The 21922-nt window shown below is 47.6% G+C and overlaps 1 protein-coding gene and 1 long non-coding RNA gene across 4 annotated transcripts; one reads left to right on the top strand and one right to left on the bottom strand.

The window, feature by feature from the left end:
* Positions 1-1572: 1572 nt before the first annotated feature.
* LOC123048218 (uncharacterized) lies at positions 1573-5470 on the bottom strand. 3 transcript variants are annotated; one of them, XR_006423254.1, is made up of 5 exons: positions 5142-5470; positions 4906-5066; positions 3690-3790; positions 2804-2908; positions 1573-2010 (listed from the first exon to the last, which is right to left on the bottom strand). It is a non-coding gene; the product is annotated as an uncharacterized lncRNA (long non-coding RNA). The 3 variants fall into 3 exon arrangements; XR_006423253.1 differs by having other exon boundaries at positions 1573-1963; XR_006423252.1 differs by lacking the exon at positions 1573-2010 and having other exon boundaries at positions 2441-2908.
* Positions 5471-13117: 7647 nt separating this feature from the next.
* LOC123048216 (uncharacterized) lies at positions 13118-20667 on the top strand. The gene is made up of 2 exons (XM_044471364.1): positions 13118-13256; positions 18330-20667. Exon 2 carries the CDS (start codon positions 18360-18362, stop codon positions 20430-20432), a length of 2073 nt encoding a protein of 690 aa, XP_044327299.1. The 5' UTR covers positions 13118-13256; positions 18330-18359; the 3' UTR covers positions 20433-20667.
* Positions 20668-21922: the final 1255 nt, after the last annotated feature.

The following is a 21922-nucleotide window of genomic DNA, read 5'->3' as shown; positions in this document are numbered from 1 at the left end:
GCCGCCGGCACCAGGCGGGCTTCGCTCGACGACACGAACGGGCGGCAGCGAGGGAGGGAGACGGAGGGAGGGGGGCCCCGGCCGGCAGCGCCCTAGGGTTTCCCCCCGATCGCGTGTGGGGAGGACCCGGGAGGAGGATGTAACCCCTCGGAGTTGTGTTATTTACTTCGTCTAATTTTTTTTTCTATTTTATAGTATTGTTGGTCGACTGAATGCAGCTTGTACACTAGGTACCATGGTCTCAAGTCAATTATAGTACCACACAATGGTCTGGTGTCCAGATGCATGTTCATGTTTGAGATTGTATTGATGCATCTCATCTCATTTATAATGGATTATCCTTGAAAATATGTGCATCGAGCGTGTACCCTCACATGTGGTCCTCGCTGTCATCAGTGTTCTTAATTTCTTAGTTTCTTTGGATACTTGTTGAAAGTGGACAGAAAGCTAGTAGGCATACCTTGTTCGCTAGCTCCTGTTCGCTTGCTCTGCCAAACTCTGCCTGGAGCATCTAGGCTGGCATTGAAATGAGGCACTCGCCAGTACGACTCGTAGCAACATCAGGTATTTGCGTTGCCATCTAGAGCTTTCTTTTGCTAGCAGGCCATCACTATGCTCCCTTCTTATACCGTTTCGTCAGAATTGCCATGCATATGTTTTTTACTTCGCAGTTGCATCACCAAAAATGTTATGAGCAGTGTGAGTACAAACAAGAATGCCACAACCATCGTCACCAAGATCCATGGATGTCTGATGTTGCGTGCTCTCGTTGGAATAGGTTGCCGGCCATCAGATCGAACAAGCCTTCCGTGATGCAAAAAAGGTCAGTGCGCAGCTTTGTATGAGTAGCTTGTACAAATTCAGTTTCACGAGGAGAACCATGATGGTGGTGGATGCTGTGACGCTTATGAGTGGCAAACCTAGTTGACATGACCAAGGTTGCCAAGGCTATGACATAGGCGAAGACAAAGGCACATGGCACTTGTTTTGTAACGTGACAGTAGCAATATTTCTGCAAGTTCTCAGGCAACTGATCTCCAATCCCAGTGGCTATGCACAGGTTTGATGACTATTTATCCTAATTCTTTCTGGACATGATAGTGGTTACCTGCTTTCTAGACATGCTGAACAGTTTTTTTTTTCAAGCCTAGCAAAACAATAAAATGGAATAGATAATTGCTGATTCACCTATATTTTTACTGAAGGTGCATGTGCAGCTGTAGTAGAAAAGATGTGCAATTGCAGTTGACTGTTTTAGCTAGATCTATGCCTACGGCTGCCGTCGGCATAGGCCCGTAGATCACGTCAGCGTAGTCTTGTCAGACCGTCGGCGTAGTATAGCCGTCGGCATAGGGGCCTATGCCGACGGCCGGGCGTCAGCCGTTGGCATAGTTTAGCCGTCGGCAGTGTTTTTCGCCTTACGGCAACGGACGGTGCCGTCAAAAGCGCTGACGATTCACGGGAAGCCATGTGGCAGAGGTATGCCGACGGCTTGGCCGTCAGCATAGGTGGAAATCTATGCCGACGGCCGAGCCATCAGCATACCTCTGACACGTGGCACTCCCTGGTGCCTCCTGGTGGCAGGGCTATGCCTACGGCTTTGCCGTAGATGGAACCTATGCCGACGGCTTTGCCATAGGCATAGCCGTGCCACGTGTCATCCCCCGGTTCCTCCTGGCGGCAGGGCTATGCCGTAGGCATAGCCCTGCCACGTGGCGCGCCCCTGGTGTCACGACAGCCATCTATGCCTAAAGCATTGCCGTCGGCATACTTGCTGACCAGAACCAAAAAAAAGATTAGCCAACAAGGCTAGCTATTTACAAATGCTTATACAGACATGATTCAACAGCCATGGATTTGTAAACACAGACCATCGTATATTTTTTATGTACATAACATTTCCATTCTAAGAATCCACAACAACATTATAGGAGGCCGAGGGGCGGTGGTGGGGGAGACAAGGCTGCAACGATGGAGGTGGCATACAGTCAGTATAACAAACCGAAGATCCTACATATGAGGATGAATATGTAATCTATACATTGAATTTACCAAAAGAAAATCGCCTAGAATAGGGGCATCAAACTAAAAAGGCAGAAAATTATTGCTTTTGCTGAAGATAACTTGTCATGTTGGTGCTTGAACCGAACAATACTACTAATACATACAGTACAGAGATGCTCCAGTTTCGGTTGTATCTATCAAGCATCAGTTGTTCAAGGCAAGCTTCAAAGAGAAAAAGAGTGGTGCTGATTCATATGTATATATGTATATACAGAAGATGCAAGTGTCATCAAGTTGGCTTTAGTCAAAGTAAAAACAAATGAACACATACAAAACTGAACCAAGGGTGGTGCTGATTCATGTGTATGTACAGATTGAGGTGCCATCCAGTTGGTTTCAGTCAAAGTTCAACCAAAAAAAATTGACACATATAAACTGAAGAAAAGTGTGGTGCTGATTCATATGTATGTATGTACAGGAGATGCAAGTGCCACCAAGATAGATAGTTTCAGTCAAAAGTAAAAAACAATTGGACACATACAAACTGAAGCAAACCGTCATGCTTTTTCATGTGTACATACAAAAGATGCAAGTGGTATCCAGAATTTGGATATAGGTAGTACGCTCATGTGGTGAATTTTGTGAATCTATACTCTGCATCTACCAAAAGGATCACTCCCCTCACATGCAGATATAATTCAGTCCAATGGCTTTCTTCTCCCCTCACATGCATAAGACGAGAACAGACCATCTAAACAGGCGGATCAGACCTTCACCTTGGGAGAGAGGCGAGCGCTACCTGTTGCCGTGTCGTCGTCGAGCTCGGGTGGTCCTCCTCCTCCTCCTCGAGCAGGACAAGGTTGTTTCTCCCCTACACTCCAATGGCCATCTTCTCCAAGGACATCTACAAGGGCAGAACACACCATTGATGCAAGTGTCACCAAGATAGTTTCAGTCAAAGTTAAAGCAAATGTAAATATGCAAACTGAACCAAACCGAGGTGCATATTCATATGTGTGTGTATGTAGAGATGCAAGTGCAATCTGAATTTTGGGGAACCAAAGCATGGTTGTTGTCGTTGTTGTTGCTACTTTAGCACCAACAACATCCTTGAAATCAAACGAGGAGCAAGTTGTTTTAGCAGCAGCGCATACTAGTAATTAGCTAGGACCATTATTATTGAACAACCATTCGAGGACGGTGGCAGACACATCAATCTCACAAGGCTCTACTGGAGAAACAAAAGCATAGGATATGTGATGCTAGCCTCTCCAATAGAATGGATGGATGCATCATGCACAATCATCGGTTCCATCATTGCAGCACTAGTTGAGCAACAAATCAAATATAACAGTAGTTCCGTTCGTTCAGCCAACAAGTTAACAAAAGTTTACTTCCCACTACTAATTTTGCAACTTGTCATAATAAAGAAAACAGAGCTCGACATCACAGCAACAAAAGCGGTAGACTGGGAGCCTGGAACCATGCAAACCAAATCGCAGAGCAGAAAAATAACAATACTACCTGGAGCAATAAGAAACTCAACGGACTAGGGCAACATTTGGAAGGAGACAAGCAAGTACTACAACAGCTAGCTGGGCTGAATTGAAGATTAACCAAAATCATATCAAGTATTTGTTGAGCATGATTATACACGGGAAGGGGAAAGGGTTCACGGCAGGGACCTTTAGGTCATGGCCTGGCTTCCATCTCTCCTCCTCATGTGCATTGGTTTGCATCCAATCCTTCCAGTCCAATCCATGGACGTCCCTCCCTCCCTGCATCTCTAGAACAACACGACACTTAAATTTCATCAACTTCCATTGCTACTGATAAAAGAGGAGCAAGATGTATATGCTGCATAAATCATACATGGAGAAGCAAGCTGCTTGAAAACAGAGGAGGTCCATGATGGTTGTTCTCATTCGCAACAGAAGAACTCAAAAAAATGCGCAAGTGTATGCTATCTATGGATACACCAACTCTATCAGTACCTAGCACCCAAACTAAGAAAAAAAACATTCATATGCAGCAGCCTAAACTCAACTTTGAGAGAGCGGACTGATTAACATTTTTTTTGTTGGGTCGAATTTTTCACAAATATAGATAGAAGCACTCCAGAAGCTACATAATAAATCATAGAGGCTGGCCGAACTAATTGGCGCACTCAAACGATACAAGAGAGCGGCCCGATGGACAACTAAGCAAGCATACACAGCAAGTAAAACTACATCACCAATATTATGTAATTAACTGGAAGCTCTTGTTCATCATACCAGTACAAATATACTATCTATATCTATACTTTAATCATGCAGTCAATTGAAGTAAAAGCTGGCTCGGCCAAGAATCAAGCCTAGGATGTGAATTTGTCACAGGATTTGTCACAGGATCCAACTAGGCCAGTGTACTTTACTTGTCAATTGGAGTAAACCGATTCTTCATGTACATTGTAAAGTAGTGCTAAAGTTCCCTTGAACGTGATTCCACGCGTACGTGCAGAATACATGTGAATATGTGTGTCCGAGTAGGACTGGAAGTAGACATGGCTAGGGGCTATATACTTATACACTAGTAAATTATGGAATTGATCGTAAGCATCAACAAAGAAAAAAAGAGATTGTCACGAGCCTATGGCCAATAACAAATTAGAGGACAAACTTAAAAAAAGCTAACTAGAGATTTCCTCTCTGTGTGTGTGTACGTTGTGCTCTGGCCGGTAGGGGAATGATAAAAAAAGCAACTACTGCTATGTATGTTAGCTTGTCCGTCAGGATAGATCAAACTAGCTACCGGTGAAGGATATAGCCAGCTTCGTGTGGTGCACTGCATCACATATTCCTCTACTTAGCAGCAGCAGTAGTGAGCAGAGGCAGGAGGCGGAGGAGATGGAGGTGCTACCTGCCGAGGTGGGTCGTCGTGGCCGTGCTTGAGCTCGGCAGCCCCCGCCTCCTCGAGCAGGACAGGGCGGCCAGCTAGGTGCGCCCCTCGTCCTCCGCCTCCTCGAGTAGGAAGGACGCGCCCTCCTGCCGTCGCCGCCGTCCAGACCGCACCAAGGTGACCTGCAGCAAGGGAAGGAAAGGAGAAGGTGAGGTGGGGAGGGTGGATCCGGGCGAGGAAAGAGGGGAAGGACGTACCTGCGCCACGCCCGTAACGGATCCGTCGAGCTCTGGCCTCGCCGTCGCCGGATCTGGCTGATCCCGGCAATGTTAGGGGTGGCGGTCGAAACCCTAGCTAGCCACGGGGTCGGTGGAGGACGGGAGCGCCGATTCTGGACGGAGGGGAAGGTGGAGCGGACCTAGGGGAGCTCGGGGGCGTGCTGCGCGCCGCCGGAGCTCGCCAGAACCGGCCGGCGTGGGTGGTGGCGGTGGCGAGGGAGAGGGGTTCGTGGGGGAGAGAGGAGTCGCGAGAGACAGAGAGGTTCGTGGGGAGAGAGCGAGGTAGGGGTTGGGTGGGCTCTTTTTTCTTTTTCTTTTTTTTCTCCTTTTCTCTAGATGGATGGATGGATGGTTGTGGGGTGGACAGCTAGATGGATAGATGGATGGATATGCGCCACGTCATCGATCCGTGGCACAAACGTTTCCACCAATAGAAACCAAGCTCATACAATTGTGTTCTCCCTTTTGTTTTTCTTCTATTTTTTTCTACCCTCTTGGACCGCCCATCGACGATCCGTGACGGGAGAGGAGGGCGGCGAAGAGGAGATGGTGAGGTGAGGTGGGGAGGGAATTGATCGGGCAATGGTGCGTCTGGTATGACGACTATGAGTCCGGACGGGGACCTACGGACAGTCGCACGGAACATCTCTTCGGCTTTCCCCGTCACCGTCGACGAAGACACGTGCGACGTCCCTCAGCATCGAACGACGGCACCAAAGGAGGGGTAGGCGCCACCATCGGGGGGCGAATGTACCTCGACGGCATGCCGGATCCAGCGGTTAAAATCGACCAAAAATCATACGATGCCGGAAATCCTCGGGACCTGGCATGGTGTCGTCATATGGCCCTTGTAGGGTGTGCTGAAAGTTTTAGCGTGTTTCGTAGAAGCCTGACCGGAAGTCGCTTGTAAACTGCACCATCTCCGAGGTACTATCTGGCTATCGAGAGAGAACGTGTCCAGTTTGTGAAGGAAGTGTGTTGCCCGTTGCTCCGCTGATCTCAAAACTTCTCGTGCTCTCAAAGGGGGCAATTGCATGACACGTGTCAGTACATGGCATTTTTCGGGCCCGCCTGCAATATTTGAGACATTTAATGCATCCATAGGGTTTCAATGCGGGAATGGCAGATCTGCACGGCGGCCACCTGAAATGATGTCCAGAAGTGTTTTTTCAAATCATATATGATGTCTTTGCGGTATGTGTAGGCCTAGTGCAACCCAAGGGGGGCATGCCCCACCACCGAGAGGCGAATGTACCTCGGCGGCATGCCGGATCCAGCCGTTAAAATCGACCAAAAATCATACGATGCCAGAAATCCTCAGGACCTGGTATGGTGTCATCATATGGCCCTTGTAGGGTGCGGTGAAAGTTTTAGCGCGTTTCGTAGAAGCTTGCCCGGAGGTTGCATGTAAACTGCACTATCTCCGAGGTAGTATCTGGCTATCGAGAGAGAACGTGTCCGGTTTGTGAAGGAAGTGCGTTGCCCGTTGCTCCGTTGACCTCGAAACTTCTCGTGCTCTCAAAGGGGGCCATTGCATGACACATGCCAGTACATGGCATTTTTCGGGACCGCATGCAATATTTGAGACATTTACTGCATCCGTAGGGTTTCAACGCGGGAAATTGCAGATCTGCACGGCGACCACCTGAAATGATGTCCAGAAGTGTTTTGTTAAATCACATATGATGTCTTTGCGGTATGTGTAGGCCTAGTGCAACCAAAGGAGGGGCAGGCCCACCACCATAGGGTGAATGTACCTCGGCAGCATGCCAGATCTAGCCGTTAAAATCCACGGGAAATCATGCGATGCCGGAAATCCTCGGGTCCTGGCACGGTGTAGTCATATGGCCCTTGTAAAAGTTTGAGCATATTTCATAGAAGCCTGACAGGAGGCCGCTTGTAAACTACACCATCTCCAAGGTAGTATTTGGTTATCGAGAAAGAACGTGTTCGGTTTTGTGAAGGAAGTGTGCTGCCTGTTGCTCTGTTGGCTATTTCAACCCTCCATCACACTTGTATATATATGTTAAGACACAATGCAAGTTTTGGTGGCATTGCTACCCCCGAAGGCCCCCGACCGGCCTTACCCTAGCCCCGTTGACCCGGAGATCTAGGCCTTTGACTTACACCGGACGGCCTTTGACCAACGGACCTTTCCACCTGATTGTGATAGGTCAGCCCATAGGAACATTTCAGAACAAGGTCTGGGCCCAACCCACCATCAGACCCCCCTCGTGTCGACCCGGCGCGACTGTTTCCCCCGTCCAAGTGCTGGCGGCAGCGCCTTCCGTGAAGGGGGTCACACTCCGGAGCCGCATGACGGGTGTTTGCACCTGACAGCACACTTCCAGACATGTAAGAGGAGCCAACGCAAGATTTGGTGGCATGGCTAGCCCCCGAAGGCCCCTGGCCACACTCGTAGACACGCGAAGAACAATCCGTAGTGGGGGGTTTTTCACATACTCTTGCATCTTTAAAAAATATAAGAAATTGCCGCACCTATTATATCACATGTGTCTGCACTATGTAAAAATTTCATGAATTGGTCAATCTCCGAGTGTTCAGAACTATTTCATGCAACGCCAAAACCGCAGAGGGATTACTTCGATTTCATTGCCGTCCGTGAGGGGGGAGGACCTCACACCGAAGCCGCGTATTGCCTCTTTATACGCGCCACCACACCTTAAGACATGTATGAGGACCCAGCGCGATGCTCTGATGGCATTGCTACCCCCCGAAGGTTTTTTTTTTCTCAAAATATACAAAAAAAATTCAAAACAAAATGGTGTTTTCTGTAAATTTGAAGCAAACATGATTTAAGTTAGTTCAAATTTGAAACATAGTATAGCAACATAATCCTTTCAAGATTCTGTTAAAAAACCATATAAAATTTGTCAAAATCGATCCAAGTATCAATTACTTATGCTTTTAACAAAGTATAAGGACATATATGCAAAAGTACACGAGGTCACATTTCTAACATACTCAAAAATAAAAACAAACTGGATATTCATAATCTATGGAAAATCCTACCCCAAGTCGATGTATAATTTGTGTATGTTTAAGTTTAGATAAGTTAGATTTAAATTATTCAAATTTTAACTTTTAAAAAATAAAAATAATTTAAAATAAAAAACAGATGATATCTATGCCTACGGCGTAGGCATAGTTCTCGGGGCTACCAGGAGGCGCCACGTGGCGGGGCTATGCCTACGGCAAGGCCGTAGGCATAGATGGATAACTATGCCTACGGCTTTGCTGTCGGCATAGCTCTGCCACGTGGCAGCTCCTAGTAAAAAAACCAGATGATATTTATGCCGACGGCCGCCGTCAGGGCCGTCGGCATAGATTTGACGGCGTCAGCCCGCCGTCTGTCCCCGAGCCACCAGGGCCACCTCTATGCCGACGGCCTAACTATGCCTACGGCTGCCGTCGGCATAGTAAGGCCGTCGGCATACATCGATCTATGCCTACGGCTGCCGTAGGCATAGATGAAGCTATGCCGACGGCTTTTCTATGCCGACGGTATTCGCTAGGCCGTCGGCATAGATATGGCCGTAGGCATATAAGGTTATTCCGGTAGTGAATGATGGGCGAACTGGATGGCGCAGTTGTTAAATTTATCGGAGATCCCGGCAGCGGTCCTTTTGAGCTTCGCCGTGCATCTTTTCCTCGTCCTCGTCCTCTTCGCCAATATTGGTCGGCGTAAAGCTTCCGGCGTGCTGATGCTCATCCTTTGGCTGGCCTACCAGCTGGCTAGCTGGGTCGCACCCTATGCCCTCAGCGATCTTTCCCTGTTCGATCCATCACCGAGGAAACAGCGGATTGCATTCTGGGCGCCGTTCCTCCTGCGCCATCTTGGCGGTCCGGACAACATCAGTGTGCTCTCCGTGGAGGACAATGTGCTCTCTCGGCGCGAAGGGATGACGGTCGCCTCGCGGATTGGGGAACCAGCTATGCCATGTACAAGCATGTGTACATCCGTAGTGGCGGCGGCGGCGGGGGTTCTTTGATCCTGGCGTCCATCATCATTTTCGTCATCGGTGCTGCCAAGTATATGGAGAGGGCACTTGCACTCTGGCAAGGCAACCTGGCCAACATCAGGAGCTCGAGAAAAAAAGGAGAAGAAACCAATCACATCCTGCTCAGACTCCCTGATCACAATGGGATGTCATCATCTGCTACTGGATGAGGAAGCCCTGATGGTCGCACACCAAATGCTCCCATTCTGCAAGCGCGCCATGTCTGACTCTTCGTCGGTCGACGCGGACGATCATGACCTTGATAGAAGCAGAAAAATATTCACTTTGAGGTGGAGAAGGAGCTCTCACTCTTGTACGACATCCTGTACACCAAGGCGGCCGTCGTCCACACCTGGCATGGTTACCTCATCCGTGTGTCTTCACGCCGCTTGCCATGAGAAAATATAACACAGACGGACAACCTGCGATGAGAAAATATAACACAGATGATTATTACAGTTAATTCTTGTGAAAACTTTAAAAATGCAAACTAGTTGCTTGCGGTGGCTAGGAGTATTGCACACGATGCGTATGCGAGTACTCGTGTGCGATGATTAGTAAGTTACACATACGTTACCTTATGTTAACACGTGTGCGATAACACATGACACCTCATACTTTTGTCGGGTTGTGTGCTCCAGTTAATCTTCCCGCGCTTCAATGAATGATTCCCGCGTTCTGCAGGGGTGAATTGTAAAATCCCCAATCCCCAATCCCCTAACCAGCTGGTAGCTATAAATAACCACAGCAATGGCCGATGGCGGCGACTCGCTACTGATCCACTTGCTAGCTAGTTACCCACACATACTGTCATACCCCCAACGTCCGACGACAGGATGGAGTTGCATGACAGGAACAGGTGCCAGAGATCATAGTTTAGGTCAATTAATTATACTCCGGAGTTGGATGATTCCGGGTCTGGTGGCGGTCTACAGCTCCAAGCAATGCGCTGGAGTACGCCCCGTTTCCGCTCTAGCATCAGGATGCAGTTGTCGACTAGGGACGAAGATGGTTTGCAGAGAGGCTTTCACTGCTTTAGTAACTTGACCACCCTTGCCCCAGCTCGTTTCTATGCTTGACACAACCTTGGCCCCTGAAAACCAAGAGCATTCCGGACTACAGAGGCACCGCGTGAACTGAATAGCAGCCGGATGTGCGATTTTCAGAGTAGAAACCTTAGGGTTCGTGCAGCGATGATCAATAGACTGAGATACCTACACCAATCCTGCATCGAAAAAATTGAATTCAGAGAGAACATGCCCTAGACGTATTGCAACCCGTAAGTTACAGAGCAGGTGCCCAACATTTTCATTCTCAGAATAGAACATACAAAATTTTGATCGTAGTTTAGGTTGTTCTCGGCTTACTCGAAGATGGATGCGGAGAGGCACTTGAATCTACTCTTTCTCTAAGGATTGGTGGGACACCATGCTTATATATGGTGCCGAGAAACAGGGAAGGATGAACGAAGTGTCTGGGGCGTCTGTTGTTCTATGTCATGTGGAAACATCTACCAAGAGCGCAACTGGAGGATTTTCGCAAGGAACAGAGAACGACCCACCTGGATTAATGCACATAGTCACCAACTCGAAACCACCCATTTAAGCATTGTTACGTATTTTCATGAATTTGAGCGTTTCTCGAGTCCGATCGAGGATGGCTGTACGTGTTACACCTCAGTCAGCGTGAGTACAAGGACCAAAACCGTAGGAAGTTACTATTCCTATACGGTGTGTGCTTGTGCCTCTCTTGCCCGTGCGCACGCCGATCAACTAAGCTCCAGAGCGGGCAATGCTTCCCGGATCGATCGTGCGCCCTATCAATGCCGGAAGACCAGCGGGTCAGCAACGTTCGTCTTCTCCTCTGCTGCCGGCCAGCGGCGTGGGGGCTGCGGGCTTGGCCTGAATAAAGGTGGTTTGGCCCTGCTGTTTTTCGAGCGCCATGTCGTCAATCTGCTTCATACAAGCCTCCTCGATCAAGACACCAACGAGTTCCGGTCCTCCTCTCGATGATTCCACCGTTTGGCACAAGGTGTTACTAGATATCTAGATTGGAATCGATTCGGTCGTGCGTTCCCTTATATTCGGCCAGTGAGGCTTCAAGAGGGAGTGACACAAAGCTTCGCTTTCTAGACAACGCCATGGGACATGTCTAGATATAGATTTTCATGGTACTGACAGAGGTGAAGAAGGTCATGGTGACTGCGATTTGAGGTTTGTCGTGGTGGAGAGGTGTTTTGGTGGCGATGAAGAATGGCGGCACATGCTTTTCCTGTGCGTCGGGTGTTGGTCACTTGCAGTAGCAACCTTGGAAAGAGGGGTGGCAGCACAAGTGGACTGCATTTTGGGTGGTGCTCCTTGAGTACCGAGTCGCGAATTCCAGGGTGAAAACCCAAGGTCTGGCCTTCACTGGTTTTGCCTGGCAATGGCCTTGTTGAAGGCATTGTTTTGTGAACTCGGACTTTCTTCAAGGTGAAAACTCAAGATGTTTAATTGGGCGACGACAACACTTGTGCTTTGTTTCCTTCTTGGAGGCGTCGTTTTTGGAGAATATCTTGTGCGGTCCGGGTGTTGTCTTCGGTGGTGGTTATAGTGTTGTTGTGGCGAATGATTCATCATTGCGACGGGGTCTTTGTTTTCTATATCTCTCTTTTTTTATTTTTTTCTTGGCTGTGTGCATCCTTGTTGTTTTTAGACATCTTGTTGGTGCAGAGGCTGAGTGTAATTGGTATCTTCGCGATATTATATTCCCTTTATCGAGACATATTTCCTGGTTTGCATGAGAACGGCAGACGCGCCAAGGCCTGTTAGAGCTCTCTTCAACCTGCTGGTGACTAGATCGATCACCAGAACTTTGTTTCCCCCTTGTTTTTCTAGTAAAGGAACACCCTTTGAGCGATGATCTCCTACAAGCGAGTATAGTAAAGGTTGACTTTAATTGAGACAGTAATGTCATTGGTCTCAGTCGATTTCACCAAAGAAGATGGTGAGACGCAGCACTGAGACGACTCCGCAGGCTGCAACGTCCCGTGGTGAGGCCAAGCCGGAGGCAGTAGACATGGACTCCTGCTTGCAGTAGACATGGACTCCTGCTCGGCCATGGTGTCTCCGATGAGGTGACTCTGAGGGCTACCCAAAAACACTTTGGCCCAGCTTTATATGTAAAGCAACACGTCTCCGAGGAGGCGCCTGAGAGTTGATGGTCGGGGTGGTGGCCGGGCTGGATTAGAACGCCGGGGATGGGGTGCGTTAGAGGGATGACTGGGGTGTGTTAGAGGGCGGCGAGGCGGCCGTGGGTGCAGTGCTGGCGGACAAATTGCTATAAATTCTTCTTTGGAAACAGACGTATAGTCGTTTTAATTAGTTCCCGTGTGTAGAGGCTCACCAATGGAATTTTGCCCTGACATTGACGGATTCGTCTCCTAGCCTCCCTACTTAGAATAAATAAACCATCGATGCATATATGTAGGGGGCACTATCATGCCCACAAATGGCGGCAGCATCATGACCACAAATGGGAATCAATCACGCATATATGCAAGTTGTTTCGTAGCCAACATGCATGTCTGAGACCGACAACATACCTACACAAATGTACTTACTCATCCCGTTGTTGCAAACTTAGCACTGTACAAGTGACAAGCTACGTACCAACCTACTCTCGCATGCGTAACGGGCGTGGTTCCAAATTTATGGTACTCTACCAATTGACAAGCCACCAACCTAGCTACTTGGCTACTCACCTTGTTCCAAATTTTGTTTGTCTCCGTTACCTAACGGTGAGTGGGTGCACACAAGATGCTGCCATTCACGTACGTACAAACAAGATAACGTGCATGCATGCGGGCTCTACATTTCGGTGCCGGCACGGCCTGGACCAATGTGTACACGTAGCACACAGCTATGCTTTCTATGCGCTGTTGTTGGACGCGCGATGTAGCTGATGTATTATAGATAGCTTCGACTTCGAGTCTTGAACACAACTGAAAGCATGCATGCATGCCCCCGCGACACTCTCTAGCTACTCTTCTCTTTAAGCGTAGCTGCTGGTGATCCAACTCAATCAAGTCAATGTAAGCTCACTATTTTTCTTGTCATTGCTTATCAATTTCGCACCACACGCATTAGCTAGAGCATCTCTTAGTTTAATTTATTTATCATACGTAGCCCATATGTAAAGCCTGTTTTTAATCTATGACGACAATCTGTTTTAATCTATTTATTTTATTGGTATACTTAGCCCATACGTAGCCCATCTGTTTTAATCCATGACCACAATCTTCCTTCATCATAAAATGTGTCACTTAATTGAGCCTAGAAGACCACTTTTGTTCTCTTATGAAAATCACAAAATTTAGGCGAATCAATGACGTTTCTAAGAATTTCATCACAAATTCAGCATAGATCAGTGAATTCCTGGTAGTGGGAGTGACGCCATTGCATGCGGTCTCCTCCATCCTAAATAGCTATCTCGTGACATCTTCTCCCCTCCCGCCACCGATCCATGAGCCACACAGGATCTTCGCACGCACCATCCAACCTTGGTCCCCGCCACCACTTCTTGTACCCATGCGCCAGCAAGCTCCATAGCTACTCTGCATAGCCCCGCGGCCTCTTTAACCGCCTCTTCACATGATGGCACTCCTACACCCCTCTTCGCGGCACCTCTGAAACTCCTTGTTCGAGCGTTTGCGAGGGATAAGGGAAGGCAAAGGAAAAATTTGAAAAAATTACACGTTAATGGATAGACTTTAGTGTTAGTAAAATATGAGGGTTGAGAAACATGGGCTACTACCGAAACTAGAAGCAAATTTTTTAATGGTTGTAGAAGGGGGCCAGAGCATCTCCAACGGGCCCTCAAATCCATCCCTACTAGGGTGTTACGGGGGCTGCCCTAGTATCACCTTTTGGATTACCAATACCAAACGAGGTGATTTTGCATATCCTAATAATTGCCACTTCATTCCACATTTGCGTGTCAAGACTATATTCAACTCTATTTTCTTATCACAATAACTCAAATAATTGTGTTTCCAGCTGCACATAATTCATTATCATTTTAGAATCATAATTTCCAAATTAAATTCAAAAATCAAATTCATATTAAAACATAATATATGGTCAAAATGCACGTAATCTAAATTAAACAATGCAAAGTTTACTCCTTATGCGTGGCCAGCCTGCTAGTTCCGACAAACTACCAAATGACTTGGCATAAAACCACCATGGCAGGGCCTCTTGTTGGTCATAATGTCAGCAAACAACATCATTGAAATACATCATCATGGTCCAACAATGAATCATCAAAAAAACTAAACAAGCAATCTCATACGCACAAAGCTATGTTGGCAACTACATTGACATTCAACACACATCACCCATTGATTGCGTCAATGAAAAATATCCCAAACACTAGAGGAATTTCATCGAGCACCTTTATAGCATAGAGGAACTCTGGCTCCGGGCAGAGCCATGGGGCTTGCTGTAGTGGTGGTGCATATGTCAATGCGACATGACTATGCCCGAGGTTGGGCAGCATGCCGAGTAAGAAGGGGCAGGGGTGCTAGAGTTCAATCCAGTGCCGGTCCGTGGCACGTTTAGCACACTAACTAGGCCATGTCTGGGGCCGGGGAGCGAGGCACACGGAACGGCACGTCACGGCCCATCTAGTAAACATGCCTGCATGGGCTGTGTCATGCCGGCCAAGCCTGTTTAGCCAGCTCTAGGACTCACCCGGAACTCGGAGATCGCCGTGGTCAATTCAAGCAGGACCCACTTGTGGCTGCATCTCCGTAGGAAGAGCGTGTTTGATTAGTGGCCTGGCCGCTGCACGCCTGGCCTAGGTTCTGCCTAAAACCTGCCTGATATTTGTTTGGATTGTGTCCTGGAAAACAAGAAGTCTGTGTGGGCTGGGAGTCCTATCAATATGATTAGTCTGGTCCTAGATTTAAAAATAAAAGATAGAAAAATACTCAGCCCAGGCAACATGATTAACCTGCCCGGGCGTACTTTTTCTTCAGCCTGGCCATCTGCCTAGAAGTGACAACCAGCCATGAGCCATACTGTTCATTAGGTAAAATATCTTTAGACGCTACTCCATTCCTTCGTTGAAAAGTGTACATATAAATTTTTTAGAACAAATTATGAAGTGAAGTAAAAAAATCATTAGAAAATTGCAAGCCATCATATCTTTCTTTTTTAATTCCCCAACCACCAATGAGTCAAATGGATGTAGAAATTGAGGAGACCATGCGGAGAATGTTATTGGTCTTGATTACCATGTAATGAGAGAGAAATATTTTTTTACTTTAAAGTTCATTGAAAAGATAGTAGTACACTCTTTTATGGAAAAAAAATAAAGCGGAATATGCACATTTCACCGGACTGAGGGAGTAAATGACAAACTAGCCATCCAGAAAAGGAACCAAACAGATAAGCCCAGCCAAGTCTGGTCAGGCAGAAAAAGCAGGATCAATTTAGGCAGCCGTTTTTTACCATGCACAATGTTCAGGACTCTAACCTAACAGCCCTGAAATCCCCAAATCCCAAACTCCACGGTTTATCAATCTGTTCTACTGAGCCATGGCGGAGACCACGACCGCAAGCGTTCCCCGGCGCCTCCTGTCCATCGTTAGGACCGGCCGCCACCACAACCACCTGCACCATGTAGATACCCCATCGTTGCTCTTCTCGTGTGGAGCTACTGGCCGCCGACAGCCTTGACGCGCGGTGCCTAGGCCACTCGGATGCACCGGGGCCTCCTCCTCCAGAGGCCATGCCCGCTGTGCTGCCATGTGAGTGCTGCGAGTTGCCTTATTTAACCTCCGGATTTTTGCATTGGACATAACCCTTTGTGTTGTTGAAGACGACAGTCTGAACCTGCTGCCACATTGGTCAGGGAATATAATTGTATTGGCCGGTTAGCATATAGTATTGTTGGTTGATCGAATGCAGCTTATACACTGTTGGCGCCGCCTCTCACTGCGTCGCTCTTCTTCTACCTCAAGCTACCTCACACAACTCTCTCTCTCATTCTCTCTCTCTCTCTCTCTCTTGTCTCACACAATAACACATAATAACACACACAGACAATTCACCATGGAGAAGAAACGCTTTGCTTCTTCTCCGGGTGAGAACACATGTGCTACATGGTTTTTCTCTAGCCCTCTCGGCTTTATTCACCGATTCAACTTAAATAGCTTTTACAAGAGTATCTCCACTCCCAACTAATCCTAAGCTCACGCCAGGCCCACCTAGTCAATTAACTAACTAGTGCATGAGCTAACTCTATGGCCATTTCTTCCGGCCACTAACAAACTCCATGACTTGACGAATCTTGCATGCACTAATTAAAAGCATTGCATATGCACACACGCGAACACGCCTATATGTGTACCCAGCTGTAACTTCTAGTGTACGACGCAACTACAAAATAAAAGATGATCTAATAACCTACTTTTTGCAAAAATAACAAGATTTGGGAGGTGAATATTTGTTCCAACAATCACCTCCCAAATCTTGTTATTAGTTGTGCCTCTCTTGAAGCCCATGGTCGTCGATGTCGTCAGTGCAACATGCAGGCGGCTGCCAATGCCATCTTGTCATTGCCGATTGCCACCGTTTCCGCTGGTCTCGACGAGGGCAACACCTTCTACGCCTTCATCACGAGTGTGCCACTGCGACACGCTCGCTGCCGCATGTTTGCCACCGGTGCCGTAACTCGCCGGTGACTCGCATCCATGTTGTCGACGATGACATACCTTGTCGACGACTCGGGCATCGGAATCCTCGTGGCTATGGCCTCCGCTCCATGGCCATCACCTCATTGTCGTCGATGCTGCAACTTACCGGGCAACATACCTCTCTCCATCGCTCGTGACGTAGCTCAATGATGATGGAGACACGCACCGGCCGCTAGCAGTATCGCGCCGCCAACAACGTCCAACTTCCGCCGCCGGTCTCCACCTCACATGGAGTCCGCCGCGCCACCGCCGTTTCCTCGGATCGACACGGCTCTGATATCAATTGTTGGCGCCGCCTCTCGCGGCACCGCTCTTCTTCCACCTCAAGCTGCCTCGCACAACTCTCTCTCTCTCTCTCTCTCTCTCTCTCTCTCTCACGCGCGCGCACGCGCACACACACACTTCACCATGGTTTTTCTCTAGCCCTGTTGGCCTTATTCACTTACTCAATTTAAATAGCCATTACAAGAATATCTCTACTACCAACTAGTCCTAAGCTCACGCCACGCCCACCATGCACAGCTAGTCAAGTAACTAACTAATGCATGAGCTAACTCTACGGCCATTTCTCCCGGCCACTAACCAACTTCACGACTTGGCCAATCTTGCATGCACTAACTAAAAGCATTGCATATGCACACACGTGAACACGCCTGTACGTGCGTACCCAGCTGCAACTTCTAGTGTACAACCCAACTACAAAATAAAACATGATCTAATCAACTAATTTTTTTTCTCCGCAAAAAGAAACTCTCGTCCTTTATAATTTGATGATTATGTGGTATGCACATGTTTGAGACTGTATTTATGCACATAATCTCACGCGATTCCTCACCGCTTATCAGTATTCTTAAATGGGTCAAAGTGTACAGCTAGCTGGCACTCCTGGTTGGCTAGCTACTGCAGCATTAATAAACAGAAGAATATGTATGTTGACTTGACAGTGTACTCGATTAATTGCTCTGTGGTTACAGTGAGGAGTAACTTAGACTAGGAACATGCATATGTTACTAGTCTATATTACTACCTCTATAATAAGGAGTAACATATATATATGGTGTCGTGTAACATTTTATTTATTAGGTTGTATACTCATCTTGACTTGATATATGTGATGTTACTCATACTGCTAGTAACTAGCTATGTTACTATATGACTCCCTTTCTTCATTAAGTACTTGCCATATCATCTGTTTTGCCTAAATATGTATGATATTACCACCTATGTTACTCACACTGTGGGTAGTCTAAGATAGCAGTGCCATGCTCTGCAGTGCCGGTGATAACTTTGTCAGAGTTGGGTGTTGTCATGCCGCTTTGCCATGTCCTAGCTCAATACTATGCAATTAGGCTTTGATCTTAGCTTGTTTTATTGCCATTACTGATTTTACGTATATATCTACAGTTGCTGTGTTTCTGGATCAAGCCTTTAATAATGGCTGAAGGGCCGTTGGACTTCTGGATCAACTGGGGGAGCCAGATCGGGGTTCTCTTGAGCCTGGCCTTCCAGGTCATCCTTCATCTCTTTGCCAATGTACGTCGGCGTAGTAACTCAGCTATGCTGAGGGTTCCCCTCTGGCTGGCGTACCAGTTGTCGGACATGACCGCGATATATGCTGCCGGCCAGCTCCTATACAGCAGCAACACACCGCAAGACCACCAGCTCATTGCCTTGTGGGCACCATTCCTCCTGCTGCACCTTGGTGGCCCGGACAACATCACCGCCTATGCCCTCGAGGATAGCAAGCTTTGGAAGCGTCACTTGCTGATCCTTGTGGTGCAGGTTGCGGGAGCCGGATATGTGCTCTATAAGTACATCGCCGGCAGTGGGATCTTGCTCACACTGGCTGCCATCTTGATACTCATTGTTGGTGTTGCAAAGTATGGGGAGAGGACATGGGCACTCCGTTCCGCCAACCTCAGCATCCTTCAGAGCTCTTTCAAGGCGCAGGCACGTGATAAGCATCACACACATTTTTACATTGAGCATCAAGACTGGCACAACGACTTGGAGGACGAGCTTGTCCTGCAACGTGCTCATTCCCTGTTTCATATCTGCAAGCGCGGGATAGTTGATTCAGTGGTCGAGGTGGACCCAGATGGCCCGACTGAGGTGGAGTCTCAGGAAAAGGAAATAATCCGGGGCCTTAGGGGAAACCCTGAGCGAATGTGGAAGGTGATGCAGATGGAGCTCTCCCTGATGTACGACATCCTGTACACCAAGGCAGGTGTGATTCACTCTATGGTTGGCTACTGCATCCGTGTCATGTCGCCGCTTGCCATCGCCACCTCGCTCGTGTTGTTCCAGTTGAGCGGCAAAGATAGTTACAGCCAACTCGATGTGGACATCACGTACACCTTGTTCGGTGGCGCCTTGGTCCTAGAGATGAAATCGCTCCTTGGTGCACTAGGGTCAAGCTGGGCGCTTGCCTTCTTGTGTTCCACGCGATGGGATTGGCTCCGGCATTCAGTATTGTGCACTGGAAGATGGCATCAGGTCCGGCGCTCAGTCATTTCATTTCGCCGGTCCTGGCCTGGCAAGATAATTATGAAAGGAAGCTCGAGGGAGTGGTCAGGCACCATGGGGCAGCACAACATGCTGCGGTTTCGTGCCGGACAGGTGGATCCGATGAGTCGCCGACTCGGTAATCTGCTCAACATGCTGATGCTCGGTGGGCAGTGGGACAGGAGGTACTACTCATGCACTGTCGTTGTCCCGGAGAATGTCATGAAGGATGCACAGAGGGTGGGCAGGTGGGTCTCACGGGATGATATAAACACAATGGGCTTGCTCAGGCATAATTGGGGTGAATCAGCACTGGCTGACAGATATTACCCTGGGCTGTACAAGAAATTGGAAGAGTATCATGGAGTTGACTTCCATGAGAGCGTCATGTGCTGGCACATTGCCACCGACTTGATTCTTGCAAAGGAGGAAAAGGAAAAGGAAGATTTTGCAGCTGACAAGCGTGTGCAGACAGTCAGGGCACTGTCCAACTACATGATGTTCCTCCTCGTGAACAGGCCCTACATGCTACCAGGCCTTCCTCAAAATTGGCTGTACAAGCAAACCTGCAACAATCTGGACAAGATATGCAATGACTATGATCTCGTCGGTTCTCTGGGCGACAGCTTGTGGACTGTGCTCAAGAAATTGCTCGGACTGCACCATCACAGTGTCTTGGAATCTTCTGGGCTTGAGAAGAAGCTCGCTGACCTCATAATGAAGTTACCGAAGGAACATGCAAGCTCTTTTTCTGAAACTCCTCGACTCTTGTATGCACGCAGTGTTGCTGTTATAATACTTGAAAGTGGGGTAGTAGATAAGGTGCGTCTGCTGCTAGATTTGTGGATGGACTTCCTAGCCTATGCAGCCAACCGGTGCATCAGGGAGTCGCATGCCCAGAAGCTTAGCACCGGCGGTGAGCTCGTGACCATCGTGTGGCTTATTTTAGAACACCTCCGCTATTTAAAAGAAGACCCAAACCAGCAGCATGGCCATGTATAATTCTTGGCCAGATAAAAGAAGGAATGGGGCAGGACCATGCATAGTTTCACTCCACTGATGTGTTCCGTGATCCACAAATATTTTTACTTTCTGTAGTATGTATCTTGTAAGCATCTCTCTCATCAATTCAGCATCCAACTTTAGTTGTTACCTTGTTTGTGGCTTCTTATGGAGAATACGTTGGAGCACAAAATGTCCATCGGCATTTTAGTTAGGAACAAATTGTGTTGTGTATCTGTACAGGGTTTTCGTTGGGACGATGATCTGTGACCCAAATTATGAAGAAGTTCAAAATGGATGCAGGTCCGAAGATCCAAGCTGTGGTCACTAGTATGTGCATATGAATTGTGGGATTCATGGCTCTCCTTTATATATTAGTTGAGCTGTTGCATGCTGGTGTTAACAGGGTGAAAGTACAGCATGAAAGAAAACTGGAAATCACAACAGTCATCGATTGTGCACTCACAGCAGTAGAAATCACCTCGTCATTGATTTTGAGTCATGGATTGGTAGGGGGGACAGGGATTATGCACTTACAGGCAGTACATATTTCTGTTTTTTTTTTGCTTTGGCAATGCTCTGTGATCAGAATTATATATGTAGGCCGAAATAGATGCAGCTCTGCAGGCTTGAGCTGTGCTCAGTGTATCTTTTTTTTTCTATTTTTTTTCGAAAAGGGGAATCTCCCCGGCCTCTGCATCAAAGTGATGCATACGGCCATCTTATTAACGAAATAAAAGGTTCCAACAAGGTTCCAAAGTCTCCAACTGAAAAGTAATTAAAAGGCAGCTCACACAGAGCTAAAGAGGCTGGACACACAGACTAGCCAAGATAAGACGCCACAACCGGCTGGCTAAAGATAGATAGGTAAACTAATTGCCTATCCTATTACATGACCGCCATCCAAACCGGTTGAAGATATTCCGAGCTACCATCTCCCAGCGGATAGATCCAGTAACCAAATGCTCCCTGGCCTCCATCGGAGTGAGTAGCGACCATGAACGGATCACGGCCGTGGCTCGGAAAATAACCTGCAAAAAGTGAATACGTGATGTTCTGTTAAAAACCAAATCATTTCTGCAAGTCCAGATAGTCCACAACAAAGCGCAAACTCCAACACGAATATGTCTCGCTAATTCAGGCTCAATCCCAGTGAGCCATGTCCCGAATAACGTAGTGACAGAATTCGGTGGAGTAATATTAAAAGCAATGTGAACCGTCCGCCAAAGCACTCTGGCAAACGGGCAATCAAAAAAGAGATGTTTGATCGTCTCGTCCCGATCACAGAAGCTACACCTCGTAGGTCCTGTCCAATTACGCTTAATCAAGTTATCCTTGGTTAAAATAACCTGTTTATGGACAAACCACATAAACACTTTTATTTTCAAAGGAACTTTGACAGCCCAAACATGCTTGGAGGTAGGAATGGAGCTCGAATTAATTACATCAATATACATTGATTTAACCGTGAATACTCCAGACCTAGTCAG

Source organism: Triticum aestivum, chromosome 2D (genome assembly GCF_018294505.1).
Source record: "Triticum aestivum cultivar Chinese Spring chromosome 2D, IWGSC CS RefSeq v2.1, whole genome shotgun sequence".
NCBI lineage: Eukaryota > Viridiplantae > Streptophyta > Magnoliopsida > Poales > Poaceae > Triticum > Triticum aestivum.
The sequence above is the reverse complement of the archived record's forward strand: the minus strand, read 5'-3'. Positions and strand labels throughout refer to the sequence as shown.

Excerpts from the sequence above, each read along its gene's own strand:
- LOC123048216 (XM_044471364.1), top strand. The coding sequence starts at position 18,360 with ATGGCTGAAGGGCCGTTGGACTTCTGGATCAACTGGGGGAGCCAGATC.